This window comes from Nansenia antarctica (assembly GCF_963989245.1).
Source record: "Nansenia antarctica genome assembly, chromosome: 19".
NCBI classification, from domain to species: Eukaryota; Metazoa; Chordata; class Actinopteri; order Argentiniformes; family Microstomatidae; genus Nansenia; species Nansenia antarctica.
In genome coordinates, this window is record NC_137692.1 from 17,421,432 (window position 1) to 17,437,396 (window position 15,965).

Sequence of the window (15,965 nt, forward strand, 5' to 3'; positions counted from 1 at the left end):
TGATTTCTTCACTGGTTTCTTCACTCTGACTCCAACGTGTAGAAAGAGTCTTGAACACGCACGTTCATCCCCCAGGCGCACACACACACACACACACACACACACACACACACACACACACACACACACACACACACACACACACACAATGTCGAGTAAAGAAAAAAATGCAAGCAGTTAGAAGTCACTCCTAGCCAACTTCAAAACAATAATTAACTCCAGTATTCAAAACATTGAAATAGCCAGCAGTTCACAAGACAGACATCAGTATAGAAAGTATTTTATTGTACATTTTGCAAAATTCTACATGTGAGGTTATAATTTTGACAATTGGGGGGGGGGGGGGGGGGGGGGATTTAAGATAATAAAAGATAAAGAAAAGAACCAAAAAAGAACAAAAATAAATACATCTGCAGCGAATAGAAGAGTGGCAATGGTGGGGGTGACGCAGACATCCTAACACTCGCGCTAAAATTGAGCTGATTACATGAGTCTCAAATGAGCTGTTTGAGAGAGACAGGATTTGACATAAAGACATAGTCAAAGTATCGGTTGTCACACACTAGTATCCTGGTCGTCTCTTTCTCATAACAGAGGTTTATCAGCATGTGTACACGGTTTCTGCCGTTACACTCATTGTACTTTCCTGTCCCTTCCTGAATGGCTGAAATGTTCTAAATATATTGTTTATATTCCATGTTCTATCCACGGATGATGAACAAACGTAACCGGTTTCCTAAGCCAGCCTTCACAACGATAGTTATGACAATACCCTGGCTGTAGCATTCCACTCAACTGGTTGCTGTGACAACAACGCATAATGTTGTGTGAAGTGACCCTTTTACAGTATCTCAACCATAAGGCCAGTGTAAATAAACTGGCTACGCTGGCATCATAGACAACAGAATCAACATGGGGCAATAGCTCATTCAACGTCATCATACCGTTGACCAAACTGAAACACGAGACAATCGAATCGTTTGATTCGCTGACACAGTGGTCAGGTCAGGTCAGGAAAAACACTCCTGCAAACAAACTAAGAGAGACATTGGAGTTCCCGAATATCATCATGCATCCCGTGTCTAGGTGCTTCTATGCTCTGGGTCCAGTCGTTCAAAACGTTTAATCTGGATCAGAATGATCCCTGATTCTTTTTTTGCTATCTAGGATCAGATCCGAGCTGGCTGATTTCCCCCCTGTACGACTCGAAATCAGCCAGATAAGATCTGATCCTGGATAGCAAAAAAAAGAATCATCATTCTGATCCAGATTAAACACATTTGAACCACTGTGCCTTGCAGTTAGAGCTCTGGAGAACACCGTAGAGCAGCGATTCCCAACCTATGCGCTGGTGGGTTGCGAGGGTACTGCAAGTGGGTCGCCAAATCACAGGCAAAAAAAACAGTTCTATTTTTTTTTTACAAAAACGTTTTAATTAAAAAAATTCATTCATGGTATTGTACTGTACTGTATTTTTTTAACCAAAGTACCGCGGCTCCCCAGGGATTGTCATGGTAACGAAATACATACAGGAAACCGAAAAAAAGACTGCCTCAACAGTACACTGTAACAACCAGGTTCATCAGATCACCATTACTCTCACTCATTCAGTCCATCATCTCGCGCGCTGCTCAGCTCCAGCTTTTTTTTAACAGGGTTATTAAAACTGACAGTAACCCAGGCGGGAAAAAAACACATTTTCAAGACTATTTAAAAGTGTACGAATAATTCTCTACATAGAAAATACTGTTTGTATCCGATCCCCCCCCCACCACAACATTAATATCTCATGTTCGATAGACGCTTAAATCTGATCAAAAACCAAAAACGACACAACAACAACAACAAAAACGACTAAGAGATCCGTAATGCCATTAGTGTCTTCTCACACACAAGTGGTCTGGAAAAATAAGTGTGGAAATAGTTTCCTCTGATAGAAAAGTGCCTCAGCCAGCCAGCCAGAGAGTCAGTGTTCACAGGCTGTCTGCAGTGTAGGGTTCATAGTTCAAAGTTCATCAAAATCCTTCATACGGTTTTGGTCTCTCAACGTTACGTTTCTTCATGTGATTGTGGGGCCTCTCCCTGTGTGCCGTCCAGTTAAAGCCTGTGTGTGTGCGCGTGCGTGTGTGTGTGTGTGTGTGTGTGTGTGTGTGTGGACTGTGACAGGGCGTCTGTTCCTCCAGAGAGGCAGGTGTCAGGACCTCCAGGCCCTAAGCCAGGCTTCGTTGTCTGGGTTTTATACGTGGGTAAAGCTGTCAGAGAAACAGACAAACAGAGAGTTAGATTAACACTAGAACAGACGGGCCTTCTTTGCCTACTAAAAGAGCAGAGTCTTTACAATGCAAAGCTGCTATTTACACAGAGCGACCACTAGTTGGCCGCTTGTAAATTAGCCTGCTTCCTACACAGAAAAACTGCAAAATAGCTTTATACTCAGGGGTGCACATAACTGGTGCGCCAGTGCGCATGCGTCGCCAAAATGCATGCTGCGCGGCAGATCAGCGGCATGAACACGCTCTTGCGCACCAACAGCTGGAAGCGCTGGGAGAGGAATTTACTTCCTCAAAATCCAACTGCTGACTGCTGCATCACTGCAAGCCCCACTAAGTAACTATTTGCCGTCCCCTCAGCCGAAGGCCCGACGAGTAATCACAACAGTCGACCGACGACGACCACGGCGACTCCCCTCACGAAAACATTCGGAAAGTATCGTAACTCGTACTTTCATTCCGCGTATCGCACGGTTATCACGGTTATCACGGTTATCACGCCGACACGTGCTAAAAGGAAAAACAACACCAAGGGACTTCACGTTTCTTTTCTCTGAAGCTTTCAAACGTTCAGACGTTTGTTTTACAGCTTCATTATCGCACCTAGACCCCTGACCCAGGGAATATGGTTGGGAATTCTATTAGAAGAAAAAAATAAGACTTTGTTGCACAATTAAAATAATGAGCTATTTAAAGTGATAGCTTACATTACAACATCCTCTACCATGGTTGAAATTGAGGACAGTATTAACAGCAGTCAAGAGAGCAGTGATGATGATGATTAAGCTTGTAGCATAAGTAAATGCTTAGGCTGTAACTTTTTGTTGAAAAGTTGATTTCAGTGTTTACAGAACAGAGCAGTGCTTAAAGAGATGTCAGTTGATTTCATTGTGTTTAAAGAACAGACATTCAGTTAGTGCTTAAAGAGATGTCAGTTGATTTCATTGTGTTTAAAGGAGTCTGACAGACTTTCATGCTTAAAGAGCAGTCATTTGATTTTGCATTTGTTTCTTTTGTTTTGCACACAATCATTTGATCGTTCATCTTTATTTATGAATAAATGTCGTTTTGCTAATATAAGTTATCCATGTAGCCCTTTTTTATCCATCCTGTGGGACGGGTCGTGACTCGCGAGCTCGGGGAGCACCAAGCAGCATCCCTAGGTGCTCCTCTGAGCACTGGCCCCAAAAAGTTATGTGCACCCCTGTTTATACTAGCTTATCCTGATATGATTTTGAAAATGTAAGGATACTGGGTGGAAGAACGCACATATCTAGGAAAGGTCATGACAGGAGGGTCCTGAAATTTGATCGAATGCAAAGATATAACATTCTTTTTTACTCACAGGGGTCAAATGACCCCTCATGGCAGGTCGCCTACTAGTACCCCAACTAGACCACCACTACCCCTACGGTCAAATGTCACATACAAGTGTTCACAATAAATACAATACTAAACAATATGTGACACGTTCTAATGCTTTGGTCCTCATATCGGCAACCAATTAAAATATTGGGACTATTCTTTTGAGACACGGAACTACGTTTCAAACTCGCTAGTCAAGCCCAAAATACTGCAAGGCAATGGATCGGGTGAGTAATCCCCACTGCTACCTAGTTAACTACAACACGACTTTACATTGCTAGCAGGCTCACAAAACAAGCTGTGTTAGTTGACTAGCGACGTGTCGTTGATTTTCAACAACGCTGAAACGTATTCACATTTTTCGAAAGAAAAGTCAAAAAGGTAAGTCCAGGAAATCAACCACAGCCTCCCCAGAGGTTGACTGAGAGGCCTAACCCCCAGAGGGGACTGAGAGCCCTTACCCCCAGAGTGGACAGAGAGGCCTTACCCCCAGAGGGGACTGAGAGGCCTTACCCCCAGAGGTTGACTGAGAGGCCTTACCCCCAGAGGGGACTGAGAGGCCTAACCCCCAGAGGGGACTGAGAGGCCTTACCCCCAGAGGAGACTGAGAGGCCTTACCCCCAGAGGAGACTGAGAGGCCTTACCCCCAGAGGAGACTGAGAGGCCTTACCCCCAGAGTGGACAGAGAGGCCTAACCCCCAGAGGGGACTGAGAGGCCTAACCCCCAGAGTGGACAGAGAGGCCTTACCCCCAGAGTGGACAGAGAGGCCTTACCCCCAGAGTGGACAGAGAGGCCTTACCCCCAGAGGGGACAGAGAGGCCTTACCCCCAGAGGGGACTGAGAGGCCTTACCCCCAGAGGGGACTGAGAGGCCTTACCCCCAGAGGGGACTGAGAGGCCTTACCCCCAGAGGGGACTGAGAGGCCTTACCCCCAGAGGGGACAGAGAGGCCTTACCCCCAGAGGGGACTGAGAGGCCTTACCCCCAGAGGGGACTGAGAGGCCTTACCCCCAGAGGGGACTGAGAGGCCTTACCCCCAGAGGGGACTGAGAGGCCTTACCCCCAGAGTGGACAGAGAGGCCTTACCCCCAGAGGGGACTGAGAGGCCTAACCCCCAGAGGGGACTGAGAGGCCTTACCCCCAGAGTGGACAGAGAGGCCTTACCCCCAGAGGGGACTGAGAGGCCTAACCCCCAGAGGGGACTGAGAGGCCTTACCCCCAGAGGGGACTGAGAGCCCTTACCCCCAGAGGGGACTGAGAGGCCTTACCCCCAGAGGGGACAGAGAGGCCTTACCCCCAGAGGGGACTGAGAGGCCTTACCCCCAGAGGAGACTGAGAGGCCTTACCCCCAGAGGGGACTGAGAGGCCTTACCCCCAAGAGGTTGCGAGGTATGTACCCCTCCTGGTCGGCCGTGCGCGCCCACCACCACTCCACCTCGTCCTCGTCCTCCCTGCGCACCACGGTCATGCAGTCGCCCTCGCGGAAGGACAGCTCGTCCCCGCTGTCGCCCCCGTAGTCCCACAGGCCGTAGACCACACCCCGGTTCATGATGCCCATCTTCTCCTGCACACCTGGGGGAGGAGGGGGGCAGGGGGGAGGATGGGGGGAAGGGGGTTAGTACAATAATAGAGGGCACACACACACACATTCATAGATGAGACAGACACACACACACACACACACACACACACACACACATTCATAGATGAGACAGACACACACACACACACACACACACATTCATAGATGAGACACACACACACACACACACACATTCATAGATGAGACAGACACACACACACACACACACATTCATAGATGAGACAGACACACACACACACACACACACACACATTCATAGATGAGACACACACACACATTCATAGATGAGACACACACACACACACACACACACACACACACACACTGTCATTACCGTAGAGGAACTGGGAACACTGTGTGTAGCCCTCCTCCATCTCCTCACACTTGTCGGCGGCGGTCTGCAGATCGCTGTAGGTGGTGGCGAACACCGCCGCCCCCGACTCCACCAGGAACTTACACACCTGCACGTTGTTACAGGAGGCCGCGCAGTGGAGGGGGGTCCTGGGGGGAGAGGGAGGGAGAGAGAGGGGGGGAGGGAGAGAGAGAGAGAGATTTAACTATTATCTGTCACAAGGTCCATAGCTAAAAAGCATTCCAGAACACTCACTACCTAGAGGATGCTGGGTGGTAGAACGCACATATCTAAGTCATGAAAGGAGGGTCCTGAAATGTGATCGAGTGCAAAGATATTAAAACAAATTACTCACTTGGTCAAATGACCCCACCCATGGCTGTTCTAGTGTTAATGACCCCACCCATGGCTGTTCTAGTGTTAATGACCCCACCCATGGCTGTTCTAGTGTTAATGACCCCACCCATGGCTGTTCTAGTGTTAATGACCCCACCCATGGCTGTTCTAGTGTTAAATGACCCCACCCACGGCTGTTCTAGTGTTAAATGACCCCCACCCATGGCTGTTCTAGAGTTAACGACCCCACCCATGGCTGTTCTAGTGTTAATGACCCCACCCACGGCTGTTCTAGTGTTAATGACCCCACCCACGGCTGTTCTAGTGTTAATGACCCCACCCATGGCTGTTCTAGTGTTAAAGTCTAAATGTAGCGTGGACTCACCAGCCATCGCTGTCGGCTGCGTTTACGTTGACGCCAAACTGCACCAGGAACTTGACTATTTCTGTGTGTCCGGCGCAGACGGCGTTGTGGAGAGCAGTGATGCCCTCATCGTTGGGCTGGCTAGGGTCTTCCACCTGAGACGGAGGGAGAGAGGGAGGGAGGGAGAGAGGCGGGGAGATAGGGAGGGACGGAGGGAGAGAAGGGGGGAGAGAGAGAGGGAGGAAGGGAAAGAGGGAGGGAGGGAGAGAGAGAGAGAGAGGGAGGCAGGGAGAGAGGGAGGGAGGCAGGGAGAGAGAGGGAGGGAGAGAGAGAGAGGGAGGGAGGGAGATAATCGAGCTTAACCGAAAACCATCTTCAAAAAGACAACAAGAAGCAGTTCGAGAATAAGTGTGTAAACAGGACTAAACAACTGTCTCTCGTGTACACGGGTAATGTGTACACTCAGCTGTATTGTAAAACTCTTCTTTTTTTCCCCTTTTTTTTTTAATACAGTAGAGAGAAAAAAAACGTTCTTCTTCTATCACGACGACTGTCAATGGTCCCTGGCCTGAGCTAGATTACTCTTCCTGCTACGACTGGTGGATTCATGATTCACTTGCTTAGTCAAATGTATCGATTGTCAGTCGCTTTGGAATAAGCCATCTGCTAAATGTCAAAGATGTAAACGTAAAACGTTCTAATGCTTTGGTCCTCATATCGGCGACATATTATGGGATATTTCTATGCCCTGTAGTTCTGTTTTATGGGATATTTCTATGCCCTGTAGTTCTGTTGATGACACCCGAGGCCGTAATTCCTCTGTTGGATGTCCCTGCCCAGGGGACTGCTGATGTTATTTAGCTACCCAGCTAATTCAGGGAGACTCAACGACTGTCCATTGTCCCTTGTAAATAAACGAATCAAATCTAATCAAAACGTACCTCGTAGATGATCCTCTGGACCAGGTCGAACTCCCCCTCCAGAGACGAGTCCAGCAGCAGTGCCAGAGGGTTGAACTTCACCCTCATGCTGTGCTCGATCCTCTCAGAGCCCAGCTTACGCAGGTTGGTCCTCTTGCCCTGCAGACGCACCCACACGCACACGCACATAGACACGCACAGACACACACACGCACACACACAGACAGACACACACACAGACACACACACACACACACACTTGGATGAGCACGGCACACAGCGTCACTGCCTGATGATGTCACAGTGCCGTGATGACACACAAACATGCGCGCAGTCTGAGGGCCGTTATCTAGAGTACTGCTGCCTCTCTGAGGGCCGTTATCTAGAGTACTGCTGCCTCTCTGAGGGTCGTTATCTAGAGTACTGCTGCCTCTCTGAAGGCTGTTATCTAGAGCAGTGTTTCTCAACCCTCTCCTCGGGGCGCCCCAGCCGCACCACATATTTGATCTGTTCCACCACCAGCTCACCTGATTCCACTAATCAAGTACAAAGCAATTATGGTTTGTACTTGATTAGTTGAATCAGGTGAGCTGGTGGTGGATCAGATCAAATATGTGGAGCGGCTGGGGCGCCCCGAGGAGAGGGTTGAGAAACACTGATCTAGAGTACTGCTGCCTCTCTGAGGGCTGTTATCTAGAGTACTGCTGCCTCTCTGAGGGCTGTTATCTAGAGTACTGCTGCCTCTCTGAGGGCCACCAGAGGGGGTGAGGACTCGTGGCTTCAGTTCTCAGCTCAGCGCCAGCGACTGAGGGTAGTAAGTGTGTAAGAATGAAATGAACAGATTTCAGTGAACGTGGTTAGACAAGCCAAGGAGGGAGCTTGCATGTACCCTTGAGCAAGGCACTTCATTATATAAAAAAAAACACATACCGGCGGTAGCGTGAACTCCCCGGTGACCTCAGGGGGCTGCATGCTGAGGGCGTCGTCCCCCCCCAGGCCCTCCTGCTCGGCCCCCCCGCTGGGGTACGGGGGCGGGGGGTAGGGCGGAAACTCCTCCGCGAAGCTCTCCGGAGGCGGGGGCAGGGGGGGGCCGCCGGGCTGCTCCAGGCCAGCGGGGGGGGGCGGCACCAGCGCCGCCGCGGCCGGGGGGGGGAAGAGAGTGTCGTCCGGCCGGGGGGCCGGGTGGCTGGGAGGGGGGGGCGGGACGACGGCGTCCTCGTCTCTAGAGAGGTCGCTCTCCGACAGGACGACCGCCGCTGCGGCATGTTTGGCGGCGGCGGCGGGGGCGGGGGGGTTCGGGCGGGTGGCAGCGTCCTCCTGAGCGCCTCCTCGACCCCCCCCTTCCTCCGGACCGATCCCCCCCGTCGGGGAACCGCCCGGAACGGCCGCCGACAACGCCGCCCCCGTCTCCGCCCCCGTCCCGGCGGCGGTGGTCTCCATGGCGGCCAGCGTGGTCTTCTGGTAGAGGAGCTTCTGGATGTTGGGCCCCGCCGGGCCCTCGGGCTCCGTGATGGAGCTGCGCTTCTTCAGGGGCCGCGGGGCGTTGTACAGCTTCTTCCGCAGCGCCTCCAGGTCGCCGTCGCTCTGGTGGTGCCGGTACGGGTTGGAGATGAAGGGGAGGAGCTTGGTGGGGCTGAGGGGCCGGGGGGCCGCACGGGGCTCCGCCGTCTCCGGAGGGGGTGGGGGGGGACCGGCGTGGTCGACCGCCGTCACCTCGGGGTCCTGGGAAGTGCCTGGTGGGGAGGGGCGCTGCTGCTGCTCACCGCTGCTGTAAGGGTTCTCGGGGTACTGGGGGGGCTGCTGGGGGGGTCCGCCGGCGGCGGCCATCACCGGTTTACCATACACTACGGAGGGAGAGAGGGAGGGAGGGAGGGAAAAAAGGAGGGAGGAAAGGAGAAGGAGGGAGGGAAGGGAGAGAGGGAAGGAGGTGGAGGGAGGGAGGGAGGGAGACAGCGAGAGAATTAGAGATCACAGGGACAATCCCCCTGGAGTAAGTTAGGGCTAAGTGCCTTACTCAAGGACACACTGGTGGTGGTGTTCCCTGGTGGGATCTGAACTCGTGACCTTCTGATGACCAGTCCCACTCACTATCCCCTAGGCCAGTGTTTCTCAACCCTCTCCTCAGGGTACCCCAGCCGCTCCACATATTTGATCTGTTCCACCACCAGCACACCTGATTCAACTAATCAAGTCCAAATCATAATTGCGCCCCGAGGAGAGGGTTGAGAAACACTGTACTAGGCCACCACTACCCCGACATCAGCACTGAGATGATAAACACCAGGTAACACACTAAGGTCCCCGCACGCAGGGTCCCCGGTTCGATTCCGGCCCTCGACATATCCTGCATGTCATCCCTCCTCTCTCTCTCTCTGTCACCCATCCTTCCTGTCATCCCTCCTCTCTCTCTCTCTGTCACCCATCCTTCCTGTCATCCCTCCTCTCTCTCTCTCTGTCACCCATCCTTCCTGTCATCCCTCCTCTCTCTCTCTGTCACCCATCCTTCCTGTCATCCCTCCTCTCTCTCTCTCTGTCACCCATCCTTCCTGTCATCCCTCCTCTAATAAACACCAGGTAAGAGTCCTGATCCTCTATTAAACACCTCAGGTAAGAGTCCTGATCCTCTATTAAACACCTCAGGTAAGAGTCCTGGTTCCTTACCGCTGATGAAGCCGTTGCCTCTGGTCTGGGAGCGGTTGAGTGCCCCCTGGACCACAGGCGGGTAGGCCTTCCCCGGGGCGGCCTTGGCTGGGTTGGCCTGCTGGGTGTACATGGAGTAGATGGAGCTGGCCGCCAGGGTCTGGGGCTTACTCATGGACGCCTCCTTGGCCGAGGAGGAGGAGGAAGAGGAGGAGGAGGAAGAGGAGGAGGGCAGCTCGGGGGTGAAGGGTCTCACCGCGGCGGCCGGAGGGAGGTCCGCCGTCGTCTGCTTGGCGGGCAGGGGCAGCGTCTGGGTCTGGGAGGGGGGCAGGGGGGGGCGGGACTGGGACTGGGACTGGGGGTGGGGGTGGGGGTGGTGGCCGGGGGGGGGTTTGGCCTTGGGGAAGGTGCCTCCTGCGTTGAGGGCGGGCTTGCAGTAGGGGGCGCCGCTGCCGCCGCCGGGGGGGGGTTTGGGCTTGCTGGCGACGGGCGGGGGCACCTTGACGGGGGCTTTGGTGGCGGACTGAGGAGGAGAGGAGGGAGGGAGGAGGGAGGAGGAGGATGGGAGGGGAGGAGAGGAGGGGGGAGGGGAGGAAAGGAGAGGAGGGGAGGGGAGGAAAGGAGAGGAGGGAGGGAGGAAAGGAGAGAAGGGGGGGAGGGGAGGGGAGGGGAGGAGAGGAGGGGGGAGGGAGGAGGGGAGGAGGAGAGGAGAGCAGGTTAGACAACAGAATATGGGTGCTATGGATGAAACAGATACATAAAAAATAATAAAGAGTTTTAAGAAGACATTTAAAAAGAGAATACTGATGTGTGTAGTAGTGAGTGTGTAGTATTGTGTGTGTGTGTATGCATGTGTGTGTGTGTGAATATGTGTAGTGAAGAAATGTGTAAATGTGTGAGTGTGTGTGTGTGTGTGTAGTAGTGTGCTTCTGTGTGTGTGTGTGAGACCTGTGCGTCTCTGACGAGGTCCTCGCTGCTCTGGTTCTTGCGTAGGGAGAGGGGCGGGGCCTCCAGAGAGGAGGACGGGGCCTCAGTGGGCTCAAACATGGAGAACGGACGCACCCTGCGGTCCCTCTTCACATCCGCCTCATCTACACACACACACACACACACACACACACACACACACACACACACACACACACACACACACACAAGGCAAGGCACGTTTATTTGTATATCACATTTCATACAACAGGGGCAATTCGAAGTGCTTTACATGCATGATTAAAATACAGCAAGAGGAGCATAGTAAGAAAATAAAAATGACATGTAAGCATGTAGGGATTGAATAGGAGGGGGCCAAGGATTGATCCTTGGGGAACCCCGCGTCATTATAATTTGGTCGGACACAAAGTTGCCAATGGAGGCATAATAGCTTCATGGTCAGTGAAGCCTTCCGGCTGTGTCTGAGAGGGGTTTGACTCTGGTGTGTGTGTGTGTGTGTGTGTGTTATCCTCTGGTACTCTGGTATCCATTCTGTTTCATAAAAACCTCAATATTTGACTGTCTAAATCTCTTGAACCTCTCTCCTCCTTTTCTTTTCTGTGTGTGTGTGTGTGTGCGCTACCTTGCTCTGAGTTGGTGCTGGAGTGTGAGGGCATGCGGGGCAGTGTGGAGGAAGAACCATGGCTGCTGCTGTTGTTAGACTCTGCCAGTTTGGCTGACTGCAGTCCTGAGAGAGAGAGAGAGAGAGAGAGAGAGAGAGAGAGAGAGAGAGAGAGAGAGAGAGAGAGAGAGAGAGAGAGAGAGAGAGAGAGAGAGAGAGAGAGAGAGAGAGATGAGATGAGTTTCAGTGTCAAGTTTTATTGTTATGTCACATTACACGAGTGTAAGAGAGTAAAAGTCTTAAGCTTGGGTTCCTGACATCGCAGCACAAGACACAAGGCAATAGTCACAATTCAAGATAAAAAGTGACAATAATACAAGACATAAGTGACAAATAAGACAGGATACAATTAGCAGTAAACTAGTGATAAAATAGATAGTTCAAGTAGTAAAGTGGCAGAGAGAAAGAGAGAGAGGTGTTAGGATATGCTAGTCTTAACTAGCAGTTTCACCCAGAATCATTCAGGTTCTCTTGGGGCACAAAGGTGGAGTGGGTGAGAGATGGAGAGAGAGAGAGAGAGAGGGAGAGAGAGAGCGAGAGAGGGAGAGAGACACTTGACGGAACGTCAGTTCTGCTGGAGGTAATATGTTTCTTCCATCTGATCCATTTAGAACAGGAAAACAAAGGATGGCAGAGAAATGTGACACACTTTAACAAACAGGCAGGATCTCCCCACAGCAACACAACAAACAACAACAACAACAAACAAACAAACACAACAACCACAACAACCACCAACAACACAAACAACAACAACAACAACAACAACAACAACAACAACAACAACCAATAACCAACAACAACAAACAAACAAACTAGAGATGCTCCGATCAGGGTTTTTGGTGCCGATCACCGATCACTGGAATCAGTGATCTGCCGATCCGATATCACCGATCACAGCGTCGAAAATGGCAATTGAAGCATTCTATTTATTGTGTAGCATTATTTATGTTTTTAATTATTCTTAACACCATTGACATTGTATATTAAGTATTCAAATGAAATTAGGAGATGAGAAAGTATCATGAATTGACAACCATCTGTTTTATTGAATTCACAACCACCTGTAGCTTACTTCAGGAAAAACAAATAAAATGTGAAAATAAAAATCATAATAAATAAAATGTACACTGTCACATCAAATGTGCAACATTCCACTCGAATGAGAGGAACTAGGGGCTCTTAGAGAACTTGGAGCGTATACTGTAGCTTTCCCGAGGAACAATAAACATACCCAAACTAAACTGCAACATAAACAGGCTATAGCCAAATATAAAATACTGTTTCAAGTCATATTTAGGAGGAGATAAGACAGCAAGTCAGCAATAATCAATAAAACAAAAAAATAAAACATTGCACCTAAGGAGATTTCAGACTCAAACCTTACTTCTGATTAAGCAGCATCACTGGCAGATTAGCCTTGAGAAATACAAGCATCTCAGCGTTTTTGGCACTCAGCCTGTTCCTCTTATCATCTAAAATATGTCCTGCTATGCGGAAAAGTCGCTCGCTATCTACACTTGTGCAAGGTGCACAGAGGAAGACCTAAAACTCGCGCGCTAATAGTTGTTGCTATGGGCCGTAGCCTAGCTTAGTGACTTCCTGCTCGCGGGGTCACATGACGTCGCTGAACACTACCTACACTACGCTCGTGAAGTCGCGCTGGAACTCTGACCAGCACTCGTGGAACGCCTCTCGTCCAATCAAAGCACTCGGTCCCTTTATGACGTCGAGCCCAGTGTGCGCTTCGGCGCTCTCGGAGCGAATCGACGAACGCAGCAAATGCCGTATGATATTCGTGGTATTGAAAGACCTTGCGTGCGTTCCTCCGCGCGGTATTTCTTTTGAGCAGACATTACAAACTGCATATTTGTTGTCTCTTTCCGACAATGTGTAATTATTGCCAGACTGGCGACGCCATTTCTCTATGTAAACTGATCGGCCGTGTTTGATCGGCCGTTTTGAGAACTCCGATCAAAACCGATCAAGGGCATATCGGCCGATATCGATCGGCGCCGATCAGATCGGAGCATCTCTAAAACAAACACAACAACCACAACAAACCAATAACCAACAACAACAAACAAACATAACAACAACAAACAACAACAACAACGCAGAGATCTCAGACTGAAAGAGACAAGCAAACACAAAATGACTGAAGAAATAGAACACACACACACACACACAGGAGTGTGTACCTTTTCTCTTAGCCCGCAGCTCTTTCAGAGGCTGAAGCAAGAACATGGCTTCTAAAGACACATCGCACGGGAGAGATGAACACCAGAGACCTTAAGATACACCCAGCAACACCCACCTCACCCTGCATCTCTCTCAGCCACACCCCACCCCCACCTCACCCTGCATCTCTCTCAGCCACACCCCACCCCCCACCTCACCCTGCATCTCTCCCAGCCACACCCCACCCCCACCTCACCCTGCATCTCTCCCAGCCACACCCCACCCCCCACCTCACCCTGCATCTCTCTCAGCCACACCCCACCCCCACCTCACCCTGCATCTCTCTCAGCCACACCCCACCCCCCACCTCACCCTGCATCTCTCCCAGCCACACCCCACCCCCACCTCACCCTGCATCTCTCAGCCACACCCCACCCCCACCTCACCCTGCATCTCTCTCAGCACACCCCACCCCCACCTCACCCTGCATCTCTCCCAGCCACACCCCACCCCCACCTCACCCGCATCTCTCTCAGCCACACCCCACCCCCACCTCACCCTGCATCTCTCTCAGCCACACCCCACCCCACCTCACCCTGCATCTCTCCCAGCCACACCCCACCCCCACCTCACCCTGCATCTCTCTCAGCCACACCCCACCCCACCTCACCCTGCATCGCTCCCAGCCACACCCAACCCCCCACCTCACCCTGCATCTCTCTCAGCCACACCCCACCCCCACCTCACCCTGCATCGCTCCCAGCCACACCCCACCCCCACCTCACCCTGCATCTCTCTCAGCCACACCCCACCCCCACCTCACCCTGCATCTCTCCCAGCCACACCCCACCCCCACCTCACCCTGCATCTCTCCCAGCCACACCCCACCCCCACCTCACCCTGCATCTCTCCCAGCCACACCCCACCCCCACCTCACCCTGCATCTCTCAGCCACACCCCACCCCCACCTCACCCTGCATCTCTCCCAGCCATACCCCACCCCCACCTCTCCCTCCTCGTCACCCTACATATAGACCTTAAGATATATCTAGCTGTGTTTTCAAGTTTTGAAATGACTTTCATTCTGACACCAAATCCTCCTATCTCTGCTCCGCCCCCCCCCCCCCCCCCCCCACGCAGAGAGGAGACTGTGGTGGGTCACCAGTCTAATTTGTCCTGTCATAGTCTAATTTGTCCTACCATAGTCTAATTTGTCCTGCCATAGTCTAATTTGCCCTGTCATAGTCTAACTTGTCCTGCCATAGTCTAATTTGCTGTGTCATAGTCTAATTTGTCCTGCCAAATAAGCTACAAGCTAAGTATCTGAGTCATATCCCTTATTCTCTCAGAAGACTTCTTCTCTCTCAGACGAAGACAGAGCAACATGACCCCTGACCTACTCTAGTGGACAGAGTCACTCACTACAGGGAGGAGAGATTCTCACACTCACACACACACACACACACACACACACACACACACACACACACAATGAAAGAAGAAGGGCAAGGTATGAGTACAGCTACATCATCCACAGGTGGGCAGGACACTGCAAAGACAAATCAACAGCGTTGTTGCAGCTCTGAAACAACCGCCTCAGACACTGCTCAGGCCAGCAGACCGGCCCCCTAACCACAGATACAGGACCAGACACCATATTTGTGTCGCTGTCATGCCAATAGTTCCCGCCTGGTGTAAATATAAACATAAAGGCTACATTTGATAAGTAAGTAAGCTAGCTAGCTATGATTGGAAATAAAGTAGTATCCAGTTACGGAATTATATTCATCACATCACTTTGGCTGATGTGATGTGGGTTAACTAACCAACTCCCTAGCATCAGTGGAGCGAATTATGTGTGAAACTAGCATGCTAGCAGGTGTTTTAACATAAAATTACCATGCCAACATAAAAGCTATAGCTGACTAGTAAGCCTGCATCAACCTTTATGCTATTCGAGTGCAAGAAGATGCAAGAAGATAATAATAATAATAATAATATTTAGTCACACCACACACACACACACATCAGACACACACACCACACCCACCCACACACACACCAGACACACAAGATGCGTTCTAAAGACATTGAGTACATCAGGCGGACACTATTTGGCCAGGCGGACACAATCTGGCATGACACCTCCAGTGGTTAAAGTCACCAGCTACCAAATGGTTCCGGAACACGAGAGAGAGAGAGAGGAGAGAGAGAGGAGAGAGAGAGGAGAGAGAGAGAGAGAGAGAGAGAGAGAGAGAGAGAGAGAGAGAGAGAGAGAGAGAGAGAGAGAGAGAGAGAGAGAGAGAGAGAGAGAGAGAGAGAGAG

At 51.2% G+C, this 15,965-nt stretch overlaps 1 protein-coding gene across 1 annotated transcript in view; it reads right to left on the reverse strand.

The window, feature by feature from the left end:
* Window positions 1-355: 355 nt before the first annotated feature.
* Window positions 356-15,965, reverse strand: part of LOC308174100 (apoptosis-stimulating of p53 protein 2-like) — a 32,059-nt gene continuing 16,449 nt past the window's right edge. The window contains 9 exon segments of the mRNA XM_080549157.1: window positions 356-2,252; window positions 5,008-5,207; window positions 5,573-5,739; window positions 6,312-6,445; window positions 7,232-7,369; window positions 8,141-9,054; window positions 9,872-10,373; window positions 10,799-10,941; window positions 11,421-11,525. Of these exon segments, the coding sequence (XP_080405283.1) occupies window positions 2,211-2,252; window positions 5,008-5,207; window positions 5,573-5,739; window positions 6,312-6,445; window positions 7,232-7,369; window positions 8,141-9,054; window positions 9,872-10,373; window positions 10,799-10,941; window positions 11,421-11,525 (2,345 nt within the window). The 3' untranslated portion in view covers window positions 356-2,210.